Source organism: Besnoitia besnoiti, chromosome VI, assembly GCF_002563875.1.
Source record: "Besnoitia besnoiti strain Bb-Ger1 chromosome VI, whole genome shotgun sequence".
In the NCBI taxonomy this organism is placed as follows: domain Eukaryota; phylum Apicomplexa; class Conoidasida; order Eucoccidiorida; family Sarcocystidae; genus Besnoitia; species Besnoitia besnoiti.
In genome coordinates, this window is record NC_042361.1 from 119467 (window position 1) to 138673 (window position 19207).

The following is a 19207-nucleotide window of genomic DNA, read 5'->3' on the forward strand; positions in this document are numbered from 1 at the left end:
AGCTACTGATACTGCGTTGACGGCCAGCTGAGATTATGCAAGCACGCGATGAGAACGAGTGTGACCAGCCCATGAAGGGGGGATTTGAAGACGAAGTGGGAGACGATCAATGAGCGATCGCTTCACTACAGCACTAACCGTTGGACGGCGAAGGGAGCGCTCGACCCGTCACCACAGCGTCGAGTGTCAGTCCACGAAAATATAGCTTATCGATAGCAGATGCCGACAGCTGTTCCACGCGGACCTCTGAGGCAGCCGCGGGCGACCGTTCGTTCCAGAACGTCTCGATGCTGCATGCCGGACATTTCAACGCTGCTTGTCAACCAGGGAAGACATCTAAGGGCCTGTAAATCATGGGGGTGCACATGGGACAGCGCACCTCGAACTTCCTAAAACTTACCCACTCGCGCAGGCTTGCTTTCTGCCTTCAGTTTGAAGTCTTCTATGCGGAAAAAAACTCCAGTTCTGGCTAATGCGCAGCATGACACCCAAGTCTTGCTGTTCACATGCCGTCCACGTATCTCGAGGTTCGCACGACGCGATGTAAAGCTGGTCCCCTCCGCCGAGGCGTGGGAGGGACACAACGCTGTCGCAACGCGCCGAAAGCATCCAGCTTCAGCTGCGGGTCTGTGTGGGTCCGCAGGAAACGTGCCGTCAAAGAACAGAGAATTGGATTTCTTTCCACTCGTTGGCGTTCTCTGAACCGCTGGTAGCTCCCCTTCAGCGAAGTTTACGTGTATTGGCACATTTTTCCCCACCGACGCCAAGTTTACTGCGGGGAAGGTGCCCGCATGTGGCTCGATCGTTGCCGATACTCAGGGCGCGGACAAGTAAAGGCTTGCCTCGAAGGAGGGCCCCCGCAGCGGGAGTCAGCAAAGGCATCCTGTGCGTAGCGCAGTCTTCAAGGGCGCTGGATTCCCATCACTTCCCTCGGTGTTTGCGCCTGGAGCTGCTCCCGATTAGATCCTCTTCTTTTCCCTCACGCAAGCCTTCATGCCGGAAGCGCGGTGCGCACGCTGCAGTGCTAGCCCGCGGACGGGGGGGACTCGATGCTCGTTAGCAGATGGGCGCGTCACCGGCAAGACACGCGCGCTGTTGCTCTCACTTTGACAGTGTTACATCCCACGAGCGCCAAGGTAGTAAGGGACCGAAACCCACGCGCAGTCGCGAATGCATTGCAGACTACTCCTCTCCCCCATTAACTTTGGCCTGCCAGGTCAGTAGGGGATAGAAAACAATGAGATTGCCCTGGTATTCTCTTCTATTGGTGTGCAGGCACGCGCGCCCTCCCCGCACAGCCCACGTCGCTCTACATTCGAGCTCCACTTTTTACTTGCGTGCACCCACTCAGAGCTGAGGTGACTCGATGGGTCAGCCTCTTTCCTGCCCTTGCCGCGGCATTTCGCCTGCTTAGTGGTGCAGAGGCAATGCGGAGCAACGGACTGCAGCATCGACTGAGTGACTTCCATTCCCTTGCCCAAACGACGGTGTGTTCGGCTAGGTGCGCTGTCGGCGGGACAGAGGACGGCGGCCCTCAGCTGGCCGAAGTCCTGGACGTCTCTGATAAGACCGTGTGCCAGATCAGGTGTAGCCAGCATCGGGCGTGTGCAGTTCACTCTGCTGAAGGGTGACAAGCGATGCATCCTCTACTCGCAGCAGCCCACGGAGACTGCGAAATGCGGATGCGGTTGCTGGCCCGAAGCGGTGTACGCCGTGCGATATGTTCGGATATGGCTTCAAGCGCGAAGGCAAACGGAACACATGGGGGAGAAAACTACCACACTGTCGAGGCGTGCCGAGAAGGCTGTGCGAAAGACTCACACTGCCAGGATTACGAGTTCAGTCTCGCCAGCAGCACCTGTTTCTCCAAAATCAACCCCAAAGCTGTGAAGGCTCTGACTAAGGCCGTGTCTCCACCCCAAAACATGCTCCCCAAATTGGTGCTCTATGAGAGACACTGACATTCACGGGTGTGACGCCCGGGGTAGATGGCAGACTGATACTCTCGACGAATGTGCTGCCGCCTGCTTCAAAGTGACACAAGGTGCGAGTACTACGTATGGCCGACCTACAAAAAAAACTGTCGGTTGAAGGATGGAGACGCCGGTGTCTCCAAGGGAACTCATACTCCGAATGCCTTCTTGGGATTGAAACATTGTGGCTTGCCCAATAAGCTACTTTCGTAAGATGCCAAGTACACTGGAGATCAGGTGGCGACCTTTACGAATTCGGAGGTTGGCAGTTTTGCTGCCTGTCAACTAAAGTGCTGGGGTGATAGCCGGTGTTCTCTTCTCCATTTCAACGCGAAGAAATGCACGCTCTCCGGAAGCAATGCAGTGCCTGTTGCGGATGCTGGCTCTAAAGCTGGCAACGTGGCTGTTTGAGAAGTTGTCGAGCACCGCATGCTCTCATCATTCTGCGACAGTAGAGGCTGCTTTCGTTCCTAAAACGGTTGGTGTGTGAAAGGGGCTGCATCCACGGACGCGTGAAGGCCGTCTGCTGTGTAGGACCCTCCTGTATTGCCGTCGCGCTCAGTGATGGGTGTCACACCTAGGAGCAAGCGGCATATAGCAGATCCCCGCGGCCACAAAATGCAGCATTCGTGGTTGGCAGTGACGATGGCTGGAATATTGTGCAACGACTGCAGCAGCGAGAGGTATCGTGCAACCCCAACCACGTGGTGTTACCTCGATTGAGTTCGCGCAGCCCCAGAGAGGGTTCCCAGCTTTTTTCCAACTCAAATGGTAATTTCAGCGTCACGACGCGGACCGAACCAGGTGACAGTGTTCGAGCTGCAGACTGAAGCGTCTCCCCTTCTTCCTTAATGACCCCCAGTGTGTTTTGTCTCCTTTGGTAGCAAGCCCGGCCGTTGCGTTTGTGAAGCGGCAGTCCATCCGTAGTAGAGAAGCGCATGCGGCAACAGCGGGTTAGGTTTATTGTTGATCTCATAACGAACTTCTGCTCGCCATACTACCTACAATTCCGAATTTTTTTCGTTCGAAACCGCCGCGTTGCCAGCGGCGGAACACCCATCAAGGAACTCTGCGAACTCTCTGTGGCAGACCTGTGGCGGTGCACCAGTAGAAGCGGACGCACGGGGCTGCTGCCTGGCGCGGAGCGTTGACGCTTACATAGGGTCGTTCCGTGACCTGCCGGCTCCCACGTGCAATCAGAGTGGTTTCGAACTGTTGCCTGGTTTCCGAGTCTGCTGGGGCCAGGCCGCCTGCGTCCGCCTTCCACTGTAAAACGAGCGCCCTCTGACATATCTGTTTGTTGGCGTCCACTGACATCGGAGAAAACTCGCACGCTAGAGGCCGCTGCAACGCGACTCCAGCGTTTTGTGCCTTCGTGGGTAAGCTGCTGTACTGAGCCGACGCGTATGGCAACGAGCGGAGTAGACGCTGTTGCTTGTGTTTCCGTTCCCCCTCGTCTTCGGCGAACACTGCGAATGCGTCGTCTATTCGCAGCCGTCTGCTGCTCATGTGGAGTGAGGGCGAGACGCAGAGAGTAGATCAAGGCAGGAGGCACGCATGCTGCAGAAGAACGCTCCTGATGCAACAACGGAACGCAGGAGTAAATAGGCTGAAACTTTATCGACCTTTTCCGAGGATGCACATGAAATCAGCCTCTCCCTCGCATGCCGGAAGTCCTAGTCTGCTTTTTTTTGATTCCTCTGTTTCCGAGGCAGTCAGCCGCATGCCGGCCACAGGTTGGCTTGGACGAGCTTCTTCACAAGTGTGTCGAGTGCCTCGCCTCCTCTTTCGGTTTTCCTCTAATCTCCCAGTACATACACCTGGATCGACCTGCTTCTGTAGAGGCCTCGACCTCACAAGGAATAGGAATGTACCTGCCTTCGTTCGCCGAGGCCTATGATGAACTGCTCTGTACAATCAATCACCTTTCACAATTCAAATTTCCGTCTACCGCTTTCTATCATTTCAACTGTATTTCGGCGCTATGAATTTTGTTTTGAATGACCACTTTGATAGTCGCTTCTAACCGGCAGAATGCGGGTCTTATTCACACAAAGCAGAAAATTATATTAACACAAGCATTTACGACAGAATTGCAGGCGGTGTCTGTGTGCAGGTAAACCTGACGGTTTCCCCAACACACACCGAGGCGTCGATCCATCGTGCAGAAGCGATGATGCCTCTGCACGCGGGGCACATCCTCCATATGCAACAGCTAGCGATGGGGAGTTCGATGGTGCCGCCTCACCGCCGCCGTGGGGTGGGGGAGACCAACTAGCCACGTGGGGACAGCGGCATGAAACGTCTAAGCTGAAGCACCACTTAACGTTCTTCCTTTCTGATTTCCCCTTTCAGTCGGTATAGCACGTGTGACTCCAGCAAACGTGGGTTTCTCTCGTTTCCTCCTTGCGTCAACACACGCTCGTGAGCGCATGCTTCCCCCGTTGCAGCGTCACGCCACTGATCGCGCCTTAGCAACCATGCGTTTTTCCAGGGCGGACCTGCCTCCGTGGCTCACTCTTTTTATTGCCACTGCAGCGCTGAGTCTGCCCAGAGTTACGGAGGCGATTCGGCACCAAGGGCTGCGGACACAAGCGGCCGGTGCCCATTCCTTTGTCGAAACTCAGCTAACGTCTGCCGGCTGTGTTTCCAGAGGCAGGGAGTACGGTAGCTACTTGTTGAGCGAGTTCCAACGCATCAGAGACTTCAGCGGTTGCCAAAAGGTGTGCAACCAGCATCCGCAGTGCGTGTGGTTCACTTACTTGACCGACACCAAACGATGCATCCTCCACTCACAGAAACCGCGGGACGGCGTGGAGAACGTGAACGCTGTGGCTGGTCCGAAGCGTTGCCCTATCTGTGTCATTGATGGGTATGATTTCCAAGGGGAGCCAAACCTTTCGGAGGGAGGGCAGCGTGGCATGAACACCCTCAGCGCGTGCGAAGCGGGCTGCCAGGCCGAGAAGTCTTGTCACTACTTCCTTTTCGATACAAAGAAGAAGTTGTGCCATTTCAAAGTTAGAGAGAATGCTCTGCTCGCGCTCCATCCTGCGTACTACGCAGCCGGTCCTAAAAAGTGTGCGGCCGACTGGTGCATCATGCCTAACACCGACTATCCCAAGAACGATATTGGAACGGCGGAGAAGACTGGAACGGCGGCAGATTGTCAAAAGTTATGCCGAAACGACGAGCGGTGCGAGTACTTCTCGTGGGATTCCGTCAACAAGTTTTGTTATAAAAAAGCAGGTTCTCAGGTAGCAAACAGCAAGATTAGGAAGAATGGTATATTCTCGGGGCCCAAACATTGTGGGTTGCCGACGACCGTGATCGCGGAGCGGACGAAGTACACAGGAGATGAGGTCGCTACGCATCGGCGGTGGGAAGTGGGCAACTTTGTTGCGTGTCAACTGAGTTGTTGGGAAAACAACAAATGCGCCTTTTTCCATTTCAACAACGAGGGGTGCACCCTGTCAGGCTCGGCGGCTGTGCCGCAGACTGACTCGTCGTCGAGAGGAGGGAGCGTCACACCTGAGTGAGACGCGTGCATGTTGTTGACTGGCTTAGGGCCCTGGACACAGTTGCCGCGGGTGGCAGTGCCTGCCGAGGCGCCTTAGGTGGCTAGCAACCTTGGGTCATCTGCCTTCCCCGAAGCGCGAGGGCGCATTTGTAGCCGTTGCGATGGACTACAGGGATCACGCCCATGCGTCGGAAACGCCCAGTGTAGGCGGCGTACGAGACGATAGCATCATTCTTCATGTTGACGAGCCATAGTGGCTAGCCCTCGGACTTTGCTTGTGAAACGCAGTAGGACGTGGTATCGTGCAACCCCGTGGTGTTACCTCGATTGAGTTCGCGCAGCCCCAGAGAGGGTTCCCAGCTTTTTTCCAACTCAAATGGTAATTTCAGCGTCACGACACGGACCGAAACGGGTGACAGTGTTCGAGCTGCAGACTGAAGCGTCTCCCCTTCTTCCTTAATGACCCCCAGTGTGTTTTGTCTCCTTTGGTAGCAAGCCCGGCCGTTGCGTTTGTGAAGCGGCAGTCCATCCGTAGTAGAGAAGCGCATGCGGCAACAGCGGGTTAGGTTTATTGTTGATCTCATAACGAACTTCTGCTCGCCATACTACCTACAATTCCGAATTTTTTTCGTTCGAAACCGCCGCGTTGCCAGCGGCGGAACACCCATCAAGGAACTCTGCGAACTCTCTGTGGCAGACCTGTGGCGGTGCACCAGTAGAAGCGGACGCACGGGGCTGCTGCCTGGCGCGGAGCGTTGACGCTTACATAGGGTCGTTCCGTGACCTGCCGGCTCCCACGTGCAATCAGAGTAGTTTCGAACTGTTGCCTGGTTTCCGAGTCTGCTGGGGCCAGGCCGCCTGCGTCCGCCTTCCACTGTAAAACGAGCGCCCTCTGACATATCTGTTTGTTGGCGTCCACTGACATCGGAGAAAACTCGCACGCTAGAGGCCGCTGCAACGCGACTCCACCGTTTTGTGCCTTCGTGGGTAAGCGGCTGTACTGAGCCGACGCGTATGGCAACGAGCGGAGTAGACGCTGTTGCTTGTGTTTCCGTTCCCCCTCGTCTTCGGCGAACACTGCGAATGCGTCGTCTATTCGCAGCCGTCTGCTGCTCATGTGGAGTGAGGGCGAGACGCAGAGAGTAGATCAAGGCAGGAGGCACGCATGCTGCAGAAGAACGCTCCTGATGCAACAACGGAACGCAGGAGTAAATAGGCTGAAACTTTATCGACCTTTTCCGAGGATGCACGTGAAATCAGCCTCTCCCTCGCATGCCGGAAGTCCTAGTCTGCTTTTTTTTGATTCCTCTGTTTCCGAGGCAGTCAGCCGCATGCCGGCCACAGGTTGGCTTGGACGAGCTTCTTCACAAGTGTGTCGAGTGCCTCGCCTCCTCTTTCGGTTTTCCTCTAATCTCCCAGTACATACACCTGGATCGACCTGCTTCTGTAGAGGCCTCGACCTCACAAGGAATAGGAATGTACCTGCCTTCGTTCGCCGAGGCCTATGATGAACTGCTCTGTACAATCAATCACCTTTCACAATTCAAATTTCCGTCTACCGCTTTCTATCATTTCAACTGTATTTCGGCGCTATGAATTTTGTTTTGAATGACCACTTTGATAGTCGCTTCTAACCGGCAGAATGCGGGTCTTATTCACACAAAGCAGAAAATTATATTAACACAAGCATTTACGACGGAATTGCAGGCGGTGTCTGTGTGCAGGTAAACCTGACGGTTTCCCCAACACACACCGAGGCGTCGATCCATCGTGCAGAAGCGATGATGCCTCTGCACGCGGGGCACATCCTCCATATGCAACAGCTAGCGATGGGGAGTTCGATGGTGCCGCCTCACCGCCGCCGTGGGGTGGGGGAGACCAACTAGCCACGTGGGGACAGCGGCATGAAACGTCTAAGCTGAAGCACCACTTAACGTTCTTCCTTTCTGATTTCCCCTTTCAGTCGGTATAGCACGTGTGACTCCAGCAAACGTGGGTTTCTCTCGTTTCCTCCTTGCGTCAACACACGCTCGTGAGCGCATGCTTCCCCCGTTGCAGCGTCACGCCACTGATCGCGCCTTAGCAACCATGCGTTTTTCCAGGGCGGACCTGCCTCCGTGGCTCACTCTTTTTATTGCCACTGCAGCGCTGAGTCTGCCCAGAGTTACGGAGGCGATTCGGCACCAAGGGCTGCGGACACAAGCGGCCGGTGCCCATTCCTTCGCCGAAGCTCGGGATACATCCTCCGGTTGTGTTACCAGAGGCAGGGAATACCGTAGCTACTTGTTGAGCGCGTTCCATGACATCAGTGACTTCAGCGGTTGCCAAAAGGTGTGCAACCAGCATCCGCAGTGCGAATGGTTCACTTACTTGACCGACACCAAACGATGCATTCTCCACTCACAGAAAGGGGCGGAACGCGTGGAGAACGTGAACGCTGTGGCTGGTCCGAAGCGTTGCCCTATCTGTGTCATCGATGGGTATGATTTCAAGGGAGAGCCAAGCCTTGTGGACCGAGGGCAGCCTGGCGTGAACACCCTCAGCGCGTGCGAGGCGGCCTGCCAGGCCGAGCAGTCTTGTCACTACTTTCTTTTTGATAAAGGCAGGCATTGCTATTTCAAGGTTAGAGATAATGCGCTGCTCGCGCTCCATCCTGATCAGAACTACGCAGCCGGTCCTAAAACGTGCGCGGCCCACTGGTGCATCATGCCTAACACTGACTACCCCAAGAACGATATTGGAAAGGAGGTGTCGACGCCAACGGCGGCAGAGTGTCAAAAGAAATGCCTCAACGACGAGCGGTGCGAGTACTTCTCGTGGGATTCCGGCTCCAGCATGTGTCATCACAAAGCAGGGTCTCAGGTTCCAAACAGCAAGGTTAGGAAGGATGGTGTATTCTCGGGGCCGAAACATTGTGGGTTGCCGACGACTGTGGTCGCGGAGCAGACGAAGTACACAGGAGATGAGGTCGCTACGCATCCACGGTCGGAAGTGGGCACCTTTGCTGCGTGTCAACTGAGTTGTTGGGAAAACAACAAATGCGCCTTTTTCCATTTCAACAACGAGGGGTGTACCCTGTCAGGCTTGGGGCTGTGCCGCAGACTGACTCGTCGTCGAGAGGAGGGAGCGTCACACCTGAGTGAGACGCGTGCATGTTGTTGACTGGCTTAGGGCCCTGGACACAGTTGCCGCGGGTGGCAGTGCCTGCCGAGGCGCCTTAGGTGGCTAGCAACCTGGTGTCATCTGCCTTCCCCGAAGCGCGAGGGCGCATTTGTAGCCGTTGCGATGGACTACAGGGATCATGCCCATGCATCGGAAACGCCCAGTGTAGGCGGCGTACGAGACGATAGCATCATTCTTCATGTTGACGAGCCATAGTGGCTAGCCCTCGGACTTTGCTTGTGAAACGCAGTAGGACGTGGTATCGTGCAACCCCGTGGTGTTACCTCGATTGAGTTCGCGCAGCCCCAGAGAGGGTTCCCAGCTTTTTTCCAACTCAAATGGTAATTTCAGCGTCACGACACGGACCGAAACGGGTGACAGTGTTCGAGCTGCAGACTGAAGCGTCTCCCCTTCTTCCTTAATGACCCCCAGTGTGTTTTGTCTCCTTTGGTAGCAAGCCCGGCCGTTGCGTTTGTGAAGCGGCAGTCCATCCGTAGTAGAGAAGCGCATGCGGCAACAGCGGGTTAGGTTTATTGTTGATCTCATAACGAACTTCTGCTCGCCATACTACCTACAATTCCGAATTTTTTTCGTTCGAAACCGCCGCGTTGCCAGCGGCGGAACACCCATCAAGGAACTCTGCGAACTCTCTGTGGCAGACCTGTGGCGGTGCACCAGTAGAAGCGGACGCACGGGGCTGCTGCCTGGCGCGGAGCGTTGACGCTTACATAGGGTCGTTCCGTGACCTGCCGGCTCCCACGTGCAATCAGAGTAGTTTCGAACTGTTGCCTGGTTTCCGAGTCTGCTGGGGCCAGGCCGCCTGCGTCCGCCTTCCACTGTAAAACGAGCGCCCTCTGACATATCTGTTTGTTGGCGTCCACTGACATCGGAGAAAACTCGCACGCTAGAGGCCGCTGCAACGCGACTCCACCGTTTTGTGCCTTCGTGGGTAAGCGGCTGTACTGAGCCGACGCGTATGGCAACGAGCGGAGTAGACGCTGTTGCTTGTGTTTCCGTTCCCCCTCGTCTTCGGCGAACACTGCGAATGCGTCGTCTATTCGCAGCCGTCTGCTGCTCATGTGGAGTGAGGGCGAGACGCAGAGAGTAGATCAAGGCAGGAGGCACGCATGCTGCAGAAGAACGCTCCTGATGCAACAACGGAACGCAGGAGTAAATAGGCTGAAACTTTATCGACCTTTTCCGAGGATGCACATGAAATCAGCCTCTCCCTCGCATGCCGGAAGTCCTAGTCTGCTTTTTTTTGATTCCTCTGTTTCCGAGGCAGTCAGCCGCATGCCGGCCACAGGTTGGCTTGGACGAGCTTCTTCACAAGTGTGTCGAGTGCCTCGCCTCCTCTTTCGGTTTTCCTCTAATCTCCCAGTACATACACCTGGATCGACCTGCTTCTGTAGAGGCCTCGACCTCACAAGGAATAGGAATGTACCTGCCTTCGTTCGCCGAGGCCTATGATGAACTGCTCTGTACAATCAATCACCTTTCACAATTCAAATTTCCGTCTACCGCTTTCTATCATTTCAACTGTATTTCGGCGCTATGAATTTTGTTTTGAATGACCACTTTGATAGTCGCTTCTAACCGGCAGAATGCGGGTCTTATTCACACAAAGCAGAAAATTATATTAACACAAGCATTTACGACAGAATTGCAGGCGGTGTCTGTGTGCAGGTAAACCTGACGGTTTCCCCAACACACACCGAGGCGTCGATCCATCGTGCAGAAGCGATGATGCCTCTGCACGCGGGGCACATCCTCCATATGCAACAGCTAGCGATGGGGAGTTCGATGGTGCCGCCTCACCGCCGCCGTGGGGTGGGGGAGACCAACTAGCCACGTGGGGACAGCGGCATGAAACGTCTAAGCTGAAGCACCACTTAACGTTCTTCCTTTCTGATTTCCCCTTTCAGTCGGTATAGCACGTGTGACTCCAGCAAACGTGGGTTTCTCTCGTTTCCTCCTTGCGTCAACACACGCTCGTGAGCGCATGCTTCCCCCGTTGCAGCGTCACGCCACTGATCGCGCCTTAGCAACCATGCGTTTTTCCAGGGCGGACCTGCCTCCGTGGCTCACTCTTTTTATTGCCACTGCAGCGCTGAGTCTGCCCAGAGTTACGGAGGCGATTCGGCACCAAGGGCTGCGGACACAAGCGGCCGGTGCCCATTCCTTTGTCGAAACTCAGGTAACATCTGCCGGCTGTGTTACCAGAGGCAGGCAGTACCGTAGCTTCATGGTGAGCGAATTGAACGACATCAGTGACTTCAGCGGTTGCCAAAAGGTGTGCAACCAGCATCCGCAGTGCGTGTGGTTCACTTACTTGACCGACACCAAACGATGCATCCTCCACTCACACAAACCGCGGGAAGGCGTGGAGAACGTGAACGCTGTGGCTGGTCCGAAGCGTTGCCCTATCTGTGTCATCGAGGGGTATGATTTCAAGGGAGAGCCAAGCCTTGTGGACCGAGGGCAGCCTGGCGTGAACACCCTCAGCGCGTGCGAGGCGGCCTGCCAGGCCGAGCAGTCTTGTCACTACTTTCTTTTTGATAAAGGCAGGCATTGCTATTTCAAGGTTAGAGATAATGCGCTGCTCGCGCTCCATCCTGATCAGAACTACGCAGCCGGTCCTAAAACGTGCGCGGCCCACTGGTGCATCATGCCTAACACTGACTACCCCAAGAACGATATTGGAAAGGAGGTGTCGACGCCAACGGCGGCAGAGTGTCAAAAGAAATGCCTCAACGACGAGCGGTGCGAGTACTTCTCGTGGGATTCCGGCTCCAAGTTGTGTTATCACAAAGCAGGGTCTCAGGTTCCAAACAGCAAGGTTAGGAAGGATGGTGTATTCTCGGGGCCGAAACATTGTGGGTTGCCGACGACTGTGGTCGCGGAGCAGACGAAGTACACAGGAGATGAGGTCGCTACGCATCGGCGGTCGGAAGTGGGCACCTTTGCTGCGTGTCAACTGAGTTGTTGGGAAAACAACAAATGCGCCTTTTTCCATTTCAACAACGAGGGGTGTACCCTGTCAGGCTTGGGGGCTGTGCCGCAGACTGACTCGTCGTCGAGAGGAGGGAGCGTCACACCTGAGTGAGACGCGTGCATGTTGTTGACTGGCTTAGGGCCCTGGACACAGTTGCCGCGGGTGGCAGTGCCTGCCGAGGCGCCTTAGGTGGCTAGCAACCTGGTGTCATCTGCCTTCCCCGAAGCGCGAGGGCGCATTTGTAGCCGTTGCGATGGACTACAGGGATCATGCCCATGCATCGGAAACGCCCAGTGTAGGCGGCGTACGAGACGATAGCATCATTCTTCATGTTGACGAGCCATAGTGGCTAGCCCTCGGACTTTGCTTGTGAAACGCAGTAGGACGTGGTATCGTGCAACCCCGTGGTGTTACCTCGATTGAGTTCGCGCAGCCCCAGAGAGGGTTCCCAGCTTTTTTCCAACTCAAATGGTAATTTCAGCGTCACGACACGGACCGAAACGGGTGACAGTGTTCGAGCTGCAGACTGAAGCGTCTCCCCTTCTTCCTTAATGACCCCCAGTGTGTTTTGTCTCCTTTGGTAGCAAGCCCGGCCGTTGCGTTTGTGAAGCGGCAGTCCATCCGTAGTAGAGAAGCGCATGCGGCAACAGCGGGTTAGGTTTATTGTTGATCTCATAACGAACTTCTGCTCGCCATACTACCTACAATTCCGAATTTTTTTCGTTCGAAACCGCCGCGTTGCCAGCGGCGGAACACCCATCAAGGAACTCTGCGAACTCTCTGTGGCAGACCTGTGGCGGTGCACCAGTAGAAGCGGACGCACGGGGCTGCTGCCTGGCGCGGAGCGTTGACGCTTACATAGGGTCGTTCCGTGACCTGCCGGCTCCCACGTGCAATCAGAGTAGTTTCGAACTGTTGCCTGGTTTCCGAGTCTGCTGGGGCCAGGCCGCCTGCGTCCGCCTTCCACTGTAAAACGAGCGCCCTCTGACATATCTGTTTGTTGGCGTCCACTGACATCGGAGAAAACTCGCACGCTAGAGGCCGCTGCAACGCGACTCCACCGTTTTGTGCCTTCGTGGGTAAGCGGCTGTACTGAGCCGACGCGTATGGCAACGAGCGGAGTAGACGCTGTTGCTTGTGTTTCCGTTCCCCCTCGTCTTCGGCGAACACTGCGAATGCGTCGTCTATTCGCAGCCGTCTGCTGCTCATGTGGAGTGAGGGCGAGACGCAGAGAGTAGATCAAGGCAGGAGGCACGCATGCTGCAGAAGAACGCTCCTGATGCAACAACGGAACGCAGGAGTAAATAGGCTGAAACTTTATCGACCTTTTCCGAGGATGCACATGAAATCAGCCTCTCCCTCGCATGCCGGAAGTCCTAGTCTGCTTTTTTTTGATTCCTCTGTTTCCGAGGCAGTCAGCCGCATGCCGGCCACAGGTTGGCTTGGACGAGCTTCTTCACAAGTGTGTCGAGTGCCTCGCCTCCTCTTTCGGTTTTCCTCTAATCTCCCAGTACATACACCTGGATCGACCTGCTTCTGTAGAGGCCTCGACCTCACAAGGAATAGGAATGTACCTGCCTTCGTTCGCCGAGGCCTATGATGAACTGCTCTGTACAATCAATCACCTTTCACAATTCAAATTTCCGTCTACCGCTTTCTATCATTTCAACTGTATTTCGGCGCTATGAATTTTGTTTTGAATGACCACTTTGATAGTCGCTTCTAACCGGCAGAATGCGGGTCTTATTCACACAAAGCAGAAAATTATATTAACACAAGCATTTACGACAGAATTGCAGGCGGTGTCTGTGTGCAGGTAAACCTGACGGTTTCCCCAACACACACCGAGGCGTCGATCCATCGTGCAGAAGCGATGATGCCTCTGCACGCGGGGCACATCCTCCATATGCAACAGCTAGCGATGGGGAGTTCGATGGTGCCGCCTCACCGCCGCCGTGGGGTGGGGGAGACCAACTAGCCACGTGGGGACAGCGGCATGAAACGTCTAAGCTGAAGCACCACTTAACGTTCTTCCTTTCTGATTTCCCCTTTCAGTCGGTATAGCACGTGTGACTCCAGCAAACGTGGGTTTCTCTCGTTTCCTCCTTGCGTCAACACACGCTCGTGAGCGCATGCTTCCCCCGTTGCAGCGTCACGCCACTGATCGCGCCTTAGCAACCATGCGTTTTTCCAGGGCGGACCTGCCTCCGTGGCTCACTCTTTTTATTGCCACTGCAGCGCTGAGTCTGCCCAGAGTTACGGAGGCGATTCGGCACCAAGGGCTGCGGACACAAGCGGCCGGTGCCCATTCCTTTGTCGAAACTCAGGTAACATCTGCCGGCTGTGTTACCAGAGGCAGGCAGTACCGTAGCTTCATGGTGAGCGAATTGAACGACATCAGTGACTTCAGCGGTTGCCAAAAGGTGTGCAACCAGCATCCGCAGTGCGTGTGGTTCACTTACTTGACCGACACCAAACGATGCATCCTCCACTCACACAAACCGCGGGAAGGCGTGGAGAACGTGAACGCTGTGGCTGGTCCGAAGCGTTGCCCTATCTGTGTCATCGAGGGGTATGATTTCAAGGGAGAGCCAAACCTTTCGGAGCGAGGGCAGCCTGGTGTGAACACTTTCAGCGCGTGTGAGGCGGCCTGCCAGGCCGAACAAGCTTGTCACTACTTTCTTTTCGATAAACAGCAGAAGTTATGCCATATCAAGACTAGAGAGCAGGCTCTGCTGGCACTGCATCCTAATAACAAGTTGACAGCCGGTACCAAGACATGTGCGGCCCACTGGTGCATCATGCCTAACACTGACTACCCCAAGAACGATATTGGAAAGGAGGTGTCGACGCCAACGGCGGCAGAGTGTCAAAAGAAATGCCTCAACGACGAGCGGTGCGAGTACTTCTCGTGGGATTCCGGCTCCAGCATGTGTCATCACAAAGCAGGGTCTCAGGTTCCAAACAGCAAGGTTAGGAAGGATGGTGTATTCTCGGGGCCGAAACATTGTGGGTTGCCGACGACTGTGGTCGCGGAGCAGACGAAGTACACAGGAGATGAGGTCGCTACGCATCCACGGTCGGAAGTGGGCACCTTTGCTGCGTGTCAACTGAGTTGTTGGGAAAACAACAAATGCGCCTTTTTCCATTTCAACAACGAGGGGTGTACCCTGTCAGGCTTGGGGGCTGTGCCGCAGACTGACTCGTCGTCGAGAGGAGGGAGCGTCACACCTGAGTGAGACGCGTGCATGTTGTTGACTGGCTTAGGGCCCTGGACACAGTTGCCGCGGGTGGCAGTGCCTGCCGAGGCGCCTTAGGTGGCTAGCAACCTGGTGTCATCTGCCTTCCCCGAAGCGCGAGGGCGCATTTGTAGCCGTTGCGATGGACTACAGGGATCATGCCCATGCATCGGAAACGCCCAGTGTAGGCGGCGTACGAGACGATAGCATCATTCTTCATGTTGACGAGCCATAGTGGCTAGCCCTCGGACTTTGCTTGTGAAACGCAGTAGGACGTGGTATCGTGCAACCCCAACCACGTGGTGTTACCTCGATTGAGTTCGCGCAGCCCCAGAGAGGGTTCCCAGCTTTTTTCCAACTCAAATGGTAATTTCAGCGTCACGACACGGACCGAAACGGGTGACAGTGTTCGAGCTGCAGACTGAAGCGTCTCCCCTTCTTCCTTAATGACCCCCAGTGTGTTTTGTCTCCTTTGGTAGCAAGCCCGGCCGTTGCGTTTGTGAAGCGGCAGTCCATCCGTAGTAGAGAAGCGCATGCGGCAACAGCGGGTTAGGTTTATTGTTGATCTCATAACGAACTTCTGCTCGCCATACTACCTACAATTCCGAATTTTTTTCGTTCGAAACCGCCGCGTTGCCAGCGGCGGAACACCCATCAAGGAACTCTGCGAACTCTCTGTGGCAGACCTGTGGCGGTGCACCAGTAGAAGCGGACGCACGGGGCTGCTGCCTGGCGCGGAGCGTTGACGCTTACATAGGGTCGTTCCGTGACCTGCCGGCTCCCACGTGCAATCAGAGTAGTTTCGAACTGTTGCCTGGTTTCCGAGTCTGCTGGGGCCAGGCCGCCTGCGTCCGCCTTCCACTGTAAAACGAGCGCCCTCTGACATATCTGTTTGTTGGCGTCCACTGACATCGGAGAAAACTCGCACGCTAGAGGCCGCTGCAACGCGACTCCACCGTTTTGTGCCTTCGTGGGTAAGCTGCTGTACTGAGCCGACGCGTATGGCAACGAGCGGAGTAGACGCTGTTGCTTGTGTTTCCGTTCCCCCTCGTCTTCGGCGAACACTGCGAATGCGTCGTCTATTCGCAGCCGTCTGCTGCTCATGTGGAGTGAGGGCGAGACGCAGAGAGTAGATCAAGGCAGGAGGCACGCATGCTGCAGAAGAACGCTCCTGATGCAACAACGGAACGCAGGAGTAAATAGGCTGAAACTTTATCGACCTTTTCCGAGGATGCACATGAAATCAGCCTCTCCCTCGCATGCCGGAAGTCCTAGTCTGCTTTTTTTTGATTCCTCTGTTTCCGAGGCAGTCAGCCGCATGCCGGCCACAGGTTGGCTTGGACGAGCTTCTTCACAAGTGTGTCGAGTGCCTCGCCTCCTCTTTCGGTTTTCCTCTAATCTCCCAGTACATACACCTGGATCGACCTGCTTCTGTAGAGGCCTCGACCTCACAAGGAATAGGAATGTACCTGCCTTCGTTCGCCGAGGCCTATGATGAACTGCTCTGTACAATCAATCACCTTTCACAATTCAAATTTCCGTCTACCGCTTTCTATCATTTCAACTGTATTTCGGCGCTATGAATTTTGTTTTGAATGACCACTTTGATAGTCGCTTCTAACCGGCAGAATGCGGGTCTTATTCACACAAAGCAGAAAATTATATTAACACAAGCATTTACGACAGAATTGCAGGCGGTGTCTGTGTGCAGGTAAACCTGACGGTTTCCCCAACACACACCGAGGCGTCGATCCATCGTGCAGAAGCGATGATGCCTCTGCACGCGGGGCACATCCTCCATATGCAACAGCTAGCGATGGGGAGTTCGATGGTGCCGCCTCACCGCCGCCGTGGGGTGGGGGAGACCAACTAGCCACGTGGGGACAGCGGCATGAAACGTCTAAGCTGAAGCACCACTTAACGTTCTTCCTTTCTGATTTCCCCTTTCAGTCGGTATAGCACGTGTGACTCCAGCAAACGTGGGTTTCTCTCGTTTCCTCCTTGCGTCAACACACGCTCGTGAGCGCATGCTTCCCCCGTTGCAGCGTCACGCCACTGATCGCGCCTTAGCAACCATGCGTTTTTCCAGGGCGGACCTGCCTCCGTGGCTCACTCTTTTTATTGCCACTGCAGCGCTGAGTCTGCCCAGAGTTACGGAGGCGATTCGGCACCAAGGGCTGCGGACACAAGCGGCCGGTGCCCATTCCTTTGTCGAAACTCAGATAACATCTGCCGGCTGTGTTACCAGAGGCAGGCAGTACCGTAGCTTCTTGCTGAACGAGTTCCCCGACATCAGTGACTTCAACAGTTGCCAAAAGGTGTGCAACCAGCATCCGCAGTGCGAATGGTTCACTTACTTGACCGACACCAAACGATGCATCCTCCACTCACACAAACCGCGGGAAGGCGTGGAGAACGTGAACGCTGTGGCTGGTCCGAAGCGTTGCCCTATCTGTGTCATCGATGGGTATGATTTCAAGGGAGAGCGAAACCTTTCGGACCAAGGGCAGCGTGGCGTGAACTCTCTCAGCGCGTGCGAGGCGGCCTGCCAGGCCGAGCAGTCTTGTCACTACTTTCTCTTCGATACGCACAAGAAATGCCTTTTCAAGGTTAGCAATAATGCTGTGCTCGGGCTCCATCCTGCAAAGAACTACATAGCCGGTCCTAAAACGTGCGCGGCCCACTGGTGCATCATGCCTAACACTGACTACCCCAAGAACGATCTTAGAAGGATGTTGACTGAATCGGCGGCAGAGTGTCAGAAGAAATGCCTCAACGACGAGCGGTGCGAGTACTTCTCGTGGGATTCCGGCTCCAAGTTGTGTTGGCACAAAGCAGGGTCTCAGGTTCCAAACAGCAAGGTTAGGAAGAATGGTATATTCTCGGGGCCCAAACATTGTGGGTTGCCGACGACTATGGTCGTGGAGGAGACGAAGTACACAGGAGATGAGGTCGCTACGCTTCCACGGTCGGAAGTGGGCACCTTTGCTGCGTGTCAACTGAGTTGTTGGGAAAACAACAAATGCGCCTTTTTCCATTTCAACAACGAGGGGTGTACCCTGTCAGGCTTGCGGGCTGTGCCGCAGACTGACTCGTCGTCGAGAGGAGGTAACGTATCTCTCTAGTCATTTCTTGTCTACAGGAAGTGGTGGGCGACTGCCTGAGGGGGGAAGGGGTAGATAAGGGCTGACGTTAAGCCATCGTGGTCTGCGTGTCGCCGCGTGCGCACATTCTCTCGAATGAAGTCAGGGGCACCATTCTTTCGGATGTGATGCCCTGTCCGCCCCATCAAACACATGACATGGCTGAGCAATTTGGCTGGCGCTATGTGAGCTGCTAAGTTTTTATCCATCAAATGTAATACAGACTGGTATTTTACCATGCGCTTACCTCTTGTCAGCGGGTCCCCGCACCAGGGTTCGAGACTTCTGTAGATGTTCGAGAGGCAGGTCATAGCAGCAGCACAAAACGCACCCTCTGAGCAAGGATGCTGATGGGACCGGCGTTCTCATGCGGGTCCCAGAAACACATTGACTCATTCAGTAGAAACCCCCGCAAGCCGTGTGAAACTGTCGTTCGAGTGAGGGGAGAGACTGCAGTAACAGTGGAGATGCGTGTGGCGGGGTTGGGCAAGCGCACGAACTCGGCGTGGTTAGCTCTTTCGCGCAAACACTGGTCGACACCACCCGCCTGCGTAGGCGGAAGAGCATCTACTAACGTGAACTCTCTGCGAACTGCGAGGTGCCCATGTTCTGTCGGCGCACAAAGGGGGAGGAGCCGCCGGGTTGGCGGGAGTAGCGGCGGCAACCTAGGAAACCAGTGGCACCACGAACACACACGTGCGTGCAGTCCACCAGTGGGTTTGGAATGATTTGCCGCTAGAGAGAGGGAAACTTTTGTGCATTCATGCGCAGCACCCTTACTATCCAGTACCGCTTGCGAGCGTGCGGCATCGCCCAGTAGAGCAGCCGGGGTCCGTGCTTCATTACGATCACTTGCTGCAGCCAGGACGCAGCAACCTTCGGCGTCGCCTCCTCACGCACGAACCACTGTAACCATTTCAACCGATGACACTAGATAGACTTCACCGATTCACGCGGTCAGACAATCCCGCGCCTGCGGGCATGACGCCACGCGGCCTGCAACTGGAAGCGCAGCGTACGATCTTCGAGCTGCCGTGGCAACTGCGCGGGTGGCACACCAGGTGATGTATCAGCGCGCACCGACCAGGTATGGTATCTTCTGGACCCGTTGCGCATGCGTCTCATGTCTCGTTTGTGCTCGTTTTCTTGGCAGCTCGACAGAAAAGGAAACCCGTTGT

General features: G+C 55.3%; 5 protein-coding genes across 5 annotated transcripts; all 5 read left to right on the forward strand.

Moving 5' to 3' along the window:
- Nucleotides 1-4453: 4453 nt before the first annotated feature.
- BESB_064590 (microneme protein MIC17A) lies at nt 4454-5509 on the forward strand (the record flags this gene model as incomplete). The annotated part of the gene is made up of 1 exon (XM_029364854.1): nt 4454-5509. One exon carries the CDS (start codon nt 4454-4456, stop codon nt 5507-5509), a length of 1056 nt encoding a protein of 351 aa, XP_029218437.1.
- Nucleotides 5510-7578: 2069 nt separating this feature from the next.
- On the forward strand, nt 7579-8652 carry BESB_064600 (microneme protein MIC17A; the record flags this gene model as incomplete). Its single annotated transcript, XM_029364855.1, has 1 exon — nt 7579-8652. The coding sequence occupies one exon, from the start codon at nt 7579-7581 to the stop codon at nt 8650-8652; it is 1074 nt and encodes a 357-aa protein (XP_029218438.1).
- A 2050-nt stretch (nt 8653-10702) lies between these two features.
- Nucleotides 10703-11758, forward strand: BESB_064610 (microneme protein MIC17B; the record flags this gene model as incomplete). Its single annotated transcript, XM_029364856.1, has 1 exon — nt 10703-11758. One exon carries the CDS (start codon nt 10703-10705, stop codon nt 11756-11758), a length of 1056 nt encoding a protein of 351 aa, XP_029218439.1.
- Nucleotides 11759-13827: 2069 nt separating this feature from the next.
- Nucleotides 13828-14886, forward strand: BESB_064620 (microneme protein MIC17A; the record flags this gene model as incomplete). The annotated part of the gene is made up of 1 exon (XM_029364857.1): nt 13828-14886. The coding sequence occupies one exon, from the start codon at nt 13828-13830 to the stop codon at nt 14884-14886; it is 1059 nt and encodes a 352-aa protein (XP_029218440.1).
- Nucleotides 14887-16961: 2075 nt separating this feature from the next.
- On the forward strand, nt 16962-18011 carry BESB_064630 (PAN/Apple domain-containing protein; the record flags this gene model as incomplete). The annotated part of the gene is made up of 1 exon (XM_029364858.1): nt 16962-18011. The coding sequence occupies one exon, from the start codon at nt 16962-16964 to the stop codon at nt 18009-18011; it is 1050 nt and encodes a 349-aa protein (XP_029218441.1).
- Nucleotides 18012-19207: the final 1196 nt, after the last annotated feature.